Source organism: Solenopsis invicta, chromosome 5, assembly GCF_016802725.1.
Source record: "Solenopsis invicta isolate M01_SB chromosome 5, UNIL_Sinv_3.0, whole genome shotgun sequence".
Taxonomy (NCBI): domain Eukaryota; kingdom Metazoa; phylum Arthropoda; class Insecta; order Hymenoptera; family Formicidae; genus Solenopsis; species Solenopsis invicta.
In genome coordinates, this window is record NC_052668.1 from 2,299,829 (window position 1) to 2,306,910 (window position 7,082).

The 7,082-nt window shown below is 28.7% G+C and overlaps 1 protein-coding gene across 2 annotated transcripts in view; it reads left to right on the plus strand.

Annotated features, from left to right (window-relative positions):
• LOC105202538 (histone-lysine N-methyltransferase, H3 lysine-79 specific) overlaps positions 1-5,656 on the plus strand; it is a 43,202-nt gene extending 37,546 nt beyond the window's left edge. For both annotated transcript variants that reach the window (XM_011171107.3, XM_026141249.2), the window contains one exon: positions 4,884-5,656. In XM_011171107.3, coding sequence (XP_011169409.1) covers positions 4,884-5,326 — 443 coding nt within the window. In that variant the 3' untranslated portion in view covers positions 5,327-5,656. The remainder of the gene's footprint in view (positions 1-4,883) is intronic.
• Positions 5,657-7,082: the final 1,426 nt, after the last annotated feature.

Consider the following 7,082-nt stretch of genomic DNA (forward strand, 5'->3'; position numbering starts at 1 on the left):
AAAATTCATTTTGATTCTATATTTTAATTATTTCCTAAAAAATTTTATTGTTTTTCTTGCCTTACAAACGAGCAGCGTCCCTTCTACTTTGAAAACACACGAAAGACACTATTTAGGAATAAGTTTTCATGAAAATAAGCCAGACTGAGAGGATTCTATTTTATGAATGAATTATGTATACATAGACGATGGTTGAATCAGAGTTTAAGCGGATATAAACTAATTGATGAACTGTATTTTATATTAAATCATATGTGACGATACTGGGCTAAGATTAAAGAGAATAAATTTCTATGATCTTAGTTTAACATCGTCACAGTGTCGTTGCACAGATATTATATAAAAAAACTATATGGTAAAAAAATTACATAATGACATTAACGATACTGAACTATCTTAAGAGGTCTGTTCTTCTTTGAACTGCACTAGTTCAGAATTTATCTTCCTTTTTCTAACGTCAAGATAATTGAAAAAAAGATAAACTGTAAAGTGGTGCAGCCAGTTCAATGAAACAGACCTAAAAAGAGTTACAGAATAGGTTTATAGGGCTGGGAGATGACTCGTTACCGAACTTATGGTTCTTGCATATTGAACGTGTTAACGTTTACTGTGCGATAGAAGTTGGTGCAATAGCGAGTAAAATCTTTCGCCTCACGAAAATTAAACTCGATTCAACTTTGATTGGCTGCCACATCGCATCTTGTCGCGCAGTAAGCGTTTCTACGTCCAGTGAGTAGGAGTTATTAGTAGCAGTTATTTCAGTAATTTGTTTTTCAGAAATTAATTTCAGTTTTATTAAAGTTTATAACATTGTTTATATTTTTTAGTAACTATTAACTAATTTATTATAGTATAGTTACAATTATAGTTATTTTATGTATTTCAACTTTTATTTATCAACATATGGTTCACTAAAATAAAATAATATTGTCTTTAAAAATATCTATTATATATAAACATTAAAGTTGAAACTTACATTTAAAACAAGCTGCAGATTAATAGTTTATAATAATGAGTAGAATCTAAAATCGACGCATAAGGCAACTTTAAAATATTTTTTTTCACGAGATATCTTAGAGAGTTTTTTAAAATGTTTTTTAAAAAACTCTTAAAGATTCCTTAAAGTTGTCTCATGCGTTGATTTTAGATAAAATACTGTCTGGGAATACAGTATATAACTGAGTATTTAGTATAATTATTTTTTAAAATTTAGTAGTATATAATAATTTAGTAATGTTAGAAATGTAAGATTTTTTTTGCTAGAAATATAAGATGTTTTTAAAATAATAATACATGAAAAATGAACAGAAGAGTAACTGAAAAGTAACTATTCATTATTTTTTGAGTAATTATAATTGTAACGTCGTATTAATCAGAATTGGTAACTTATAAGATTATTTTTTAGAGAAAAAAAAATCTATAACTTCTACAAAGTAACTTTCCCAATTCTATTGGGAAATTTTCAATTTTAGTGCATGTTGCATGAAAAATTTTGTTTTATTTTTTATTTATTTTACTATTTGTATTTCACTTCCCATGTAATTGTTTCAGTTTTAATCGATTAGTAAATCTAGTTTGATGTATTAATATTAATATATTTTACTTTTTGCTTCTAATTTAACATAATGTATTTCATATTTCAGCAATAGTGTAGCTGTTTCAAATTTAAGAAATTTATTTTGCTCCTTAACCTTTAAACATATTGATTCGGAAAATTATGTTAATACATTTTCCGATCTGGGAAACTTTTTCCACTTTGAGAAGCTATAACATTGATTCCAATCAATATTTTTCAACACTCTTTTTTTGTTAAATGTAAGTTTAGAATTTTAGAAATGTGATTGCATAATCAGCATTGTCGAAAAATGTTTTATGATATATTTCGGACCCTGCATAGAAGACTACTTTTCCACAGCACTATACAGGGTGTTCCTAAACCCACGATAAATATTTTAATGACAGATTCTTTGGAAGATTTTAAGACGCAATTTCTAATACCAAAATGTTGAAGCTATAATAATTTTTAAACGGGAACAGTTTAAAAATTACGAATAACAAGGCTAGAATTTGCGCGCTCAGAGATGGCAATGTGCTTCCTTGAACGGAATGTCTTTTACAATAATGAAATTATTGTAAAAATACGCAATGAGAGTTTTATTAAAAATCTAATTAATCTATAATAAATTTAATATGAAATCAGATAAATATTTGTACATAATAGTTTAATAATTATGTCGATGTGTCAGATGTCGAAATTGTCAAAATGTCAATCCTCGTTTATTTGGTTTATACGATACAAGTCTTTATGTAAGAGCGGCTTATAAAGATATTTTTTTATCATTACTAGAAAGTGGATATTAATATAGGTAGAATAATGCACATATCGATTACATTAACCGAAAATAGACATTTTTTCTGCGGATATAATGAGACTAATTGTAAGTGATTTTTATAAACAATTTTGCATGCTGCACATGAATTTGTTGTTCAAATTTGGCTATCACATCATAATTTTGAGAAAAATGACGTCAGAGTTAAAAAAACGATGATTTTGAGTGTTTTCATGGTGTTATAGTACCCGCAGCAGAATTTTTTTCTAAATTTTGTTAATGCTACATGAAAGTATAAACTTTTAGCTTTAACATGTATTTTATTCCATTTTGCTACGATCTTTCATTTTCTAGATATAATTGGAAGAAGAAAAACTAGTTATACGCGCCAGAAACCATTGTTCTTAGCCAAAAATTTGAGTAACAAATTTGTGTCCAGCATGCAAAATTGTCTATAAAAATCACTTACAATTAGTCTCAATATATTCGCAGAAAAGAAAGTTTATTTTTGCAGATTAATGTAATCAGTATGTGCATTATTCTACTTTCATTAACATCCACTCTCTAGTAATGATAAAAAAATGTCTTTATAAGCCGCTCTTACATAAAGACTTTTATCGTATAAACCAAATAAACGATGATTGACATTTTGACAATTTCGACATTTGACACATCGACATAATTATTAAACTATTATGTACAAATATTTATCTGATTTTATATTAAATTTATTATAGATCAACGGAATTAGATTCTTAATAAAACTCTCATTGCGTATCTTTACAATAATTTCATTATTGTAAAAGGTATTCCGTTCAGGGAAGCACATTGCCATCCCTGAGCGCACAAAATTCTAGTCCTGTCATTTGTAATTTTTAAATTGTTCCCGTTTGAAAATTATTATAGCCTCGACATTTTGCTATTAGAATTTTTGTCCTAAAATCTTCCAAAGAATCTGTCATTAAAATATTTATCGTGGGTTTAGCAACACTCTGTATAGTATTTTAACTTTAGACAGAGTATATGCGAGTAACATACGCGAATAAACCTGTTTGAATGTGTTTTGTCCAGTTTTTTTAATACAAGATTACTCAAAAAGTTACACTCACATATAATGGTAGTCCCACAGACCCCAACAAAACTTTGATGCTGTGCCGTTCAAATTCTAGTTGACCAAAAAGTTGATATCAACCATATCAATCGAAAGGAGAGATTTCAAATTTTTTTACATTTTACCGAACATTTTATCTCATTCCGTCTTCACACTGCAAGCATTCGAAATAATATCATAGAGGGTCTCCCAGATCCCTTAGTATGTTTAAGGGTTAAGTTCAAAAGCTTTATCTATTATTAGCTATACGATTTAATGTTGTAGAATCGATTTTACTTTCCTGCACAAGGTGCATGTACAAATTTGAACATTTGCATTAAATAGAATTATAGTAACTTGTCTAGATTTGATTTTTGTTATCTAGATTTGTTTTAATGTTAGCCAAATCTTTGCTTATACAATACATTTTTAAGAATTATTTATAGCGATAGTAATCGTAATGTATGTATGTAGATAGATTTGGCGAGTTGTGTGTGGATTTGTGGAGCAATTCTTTTACAAAAAGCTTGGTGTAGAAATCCACACCAATATATCCAAGAATTAAATTTAAATCAACCATCAATTTTTTAAACTCATTGGGAGTGTTTACTGCTGGCAACCAACCTTTGCGATGACAGTACTACTGAATTTAATGTAAAACTTATGTTAGCGTTATAAAGACGATTTAGATGTAGACCATTTGATGATTCAACAGCTTTTTCTTGACAACTCACAATCAATCAAAAAAAAGTAGTTTTAAAGTTTGTAAAAGAGAGTCAAATTTTTGAAAAATGTAAGGGATCTTGATTCTGAGTTTATGGAATTATTTTGGTTAGTATTAACGATGCCGTTATCGCCGTGCATAGTAGAGCCTTCCTTTTCTGTACTGAGAAGATTAAAAACATGGCTACGGGTATTATGCAAATGTGATTGAACACTTGGCTGTGTCCATAGGAATTTAGCGAAGGATATTGATGATAATTTGGACAAATTGATGAATGAATTTATAGCAGGAATCAATGGAGAGCCTTTACGTTTGGAATTATTAGTTACATAGATAATTAAACTAGAAAAAAAATTCATAATTTGTAATTTTATCGCTTATGCTTCTCCCTCTCCTCTCTAGTCGGCAACAATTTTACACAGGCGAGATAAATTGCCCGGCCTGTACGTAGACTTTAATTTGAATTTATGCAACTTTTATATCTTGTTAATTATGTACATTTGTACGATATATAATGCATGAAAATGTATAAAAATATTTGCAGATTATATAAATAATAGATTATATGTATAATCTGCAAATATTTTGTTATACATTTTTATATAATTACGTGTGTATGTATGTAGATATATATACATATACACGTATCCGGTTAATGGCTTATTTTTATGAAAATTTAGTGACATTATTTATCTAACGCTTTATTATGCACATTTATTAATTGAGATTTATTTTTCAGATGGAGAAGCTGACTGGCAAGATCGTATCAGTTCAGGATTCGATCGCTTGGTCGCATTTGCTTCCACAGAATTGGATAAACGTAGACGATCAACGGAAGGAGTGAATACAAGTCCTGATAGCGGATTAGGTTCGGACAGCGTTGTAACCGGGCCACCGCCTGTAGTACCCTCTCCCGACGAAGCGTTAGGACCGCCGAGAACACCTTCTCCAACTAGTCCTCGTCCTGCAAATTCATCCTGCAGTAACCCCTCGAATAGCGCGTCCTCCTCGGTACCTCTGAAATATCAACGGCAACCAGATCCTGAAAGACATCATTTTAAGAAGAAATTTTTTCATCGTGATTGGAATAATTCTGCAAGTACCAGCAAGTTTCGTCCTAAAGGCAAAGATTGGGATTGGAATCATTCTGGGCAGTGGCCCTCGAATGACGAACAATCCTAACTATCTACATTGTGCGAAAAATAATTTTCTATATGAATAATGATATTTCTCTATATAAATAATGATTGGATTTTCTTTGCTTTTTCTTCCGAGCCTAAGTGAAGGAAACAAAGGGAGTATTGTTTTTAATCTTTTGAAGTTCTATTAAATTATTACATTTGTTCTCGTTTTGTTATTAATAACTCTTTTATAACGACAACACGTTTTCATCGTGATAATACACGCTTACAATATATAAAAAAAGATATCAGGGTGTTTGCTACTGGAAGTTTTCAGGGACTTTATTTCTTACTTGTTCTTTGGATTTTTATAAAATTTTATTGATACTCGGAGAAATTTAAAAAATTTAAATTCTATCTCTTTAACAAAAAGACAGAATTTGAAATTAACGAAGTAGTTTTCTGTTTCGTTGATTTTTGTCTTAATAATGCAAAATGTCGACAATTGATTAGCAATAAACCTGGCATATACATTCACGTGTATTCTCGTGTAATTTACGACTCTTGAATCGCGAGTTTTATGAAAAGATCATACATCGTTCTAAATTAGGCGATATGTATTTATTTACTATGAATTAGATTCGTGTATCTCAGATAGATCGTTATACACTATATTTGTTCATATTATTTTAGTATTTTCTCAAATTTAATTTTATTGTAAAATATTGTCATTGTAAAATATATTTTTAAATGGATTAGAAAAACAGTGAAATAACGTTGAATCATGGAGGGTTAATATTCAAAATTCACTTGAGTTTTTTGTTGTAGATTATATGGTTAAAAAACATTAAAAATTATAATAAAATAAATTTATTTCAAGGCTACATTTAAAAAACTCCGATTTTACCTGAAATTTTGAAATTCTTGAAAAATTCGAGAATTCTTAGGGAATTCTCTTTTACAAAATTTGAGTAAACATCCTGGATATCTTATATAATTAAATTAATGATAGATTAAAACTTCTATTTTTTTTTGTTTATTGTAGTTTTATTAAATTGTAAAGAGAAAAACAAAAAGTTATGTGAATTTTTTGTTTTGTTCGTATATCGAAATAAATTAGTTTTATTAATTATCATAATTATTATAATTAGCCGCAAATCTCAATCAATAGTCATGACGTTTGTTCTCACTAAAAATGCAACAGCGTGAGTGTAAAAAAAACGAATTTATTCTGAAGTATAGAATTCATGTGTTTCACTTCTAACATTATAATTTTTAAAATCATAATAATGAGGAAACAAGAGTTTTTAATAAAATAGAAAGGATAATTGTGTCTATATGTGAACATTTGAATGAGAATAAGGCCAGTGAATGCTGGTGTGGTCATTTAATCTAAAATACATTTGTATTATAGAATGAATATAATTGTAAGATTAATAATGTAACTAACGAATTCATTGATTTTAATTTTATGCTGATTAAGATTGCAAGGCTATTAACATTATGTGTTATACTGAGAGGAATTTATAGATTTTGAAAGAGAGTTATCAGACATTCATTGATGTAGCATTTTTATGTATTATTATTATCATTATTATAATCAGTAATCAAATTTTTTTATAGAACTTTGTGAATAATTGTCAATCATTCATTAGATATCTTTTAACAATAATACATTGTTGAGATTGTATGCTATGTTTGTGTAGAGCGTAAGGTCTCGTAATCTACGCCTGTATACACATGCACACAAGAAAAGAAACATGTAATACAAACATAGATGCATACACCTAGTTTGGTTGCTGCACATAAAAAACACA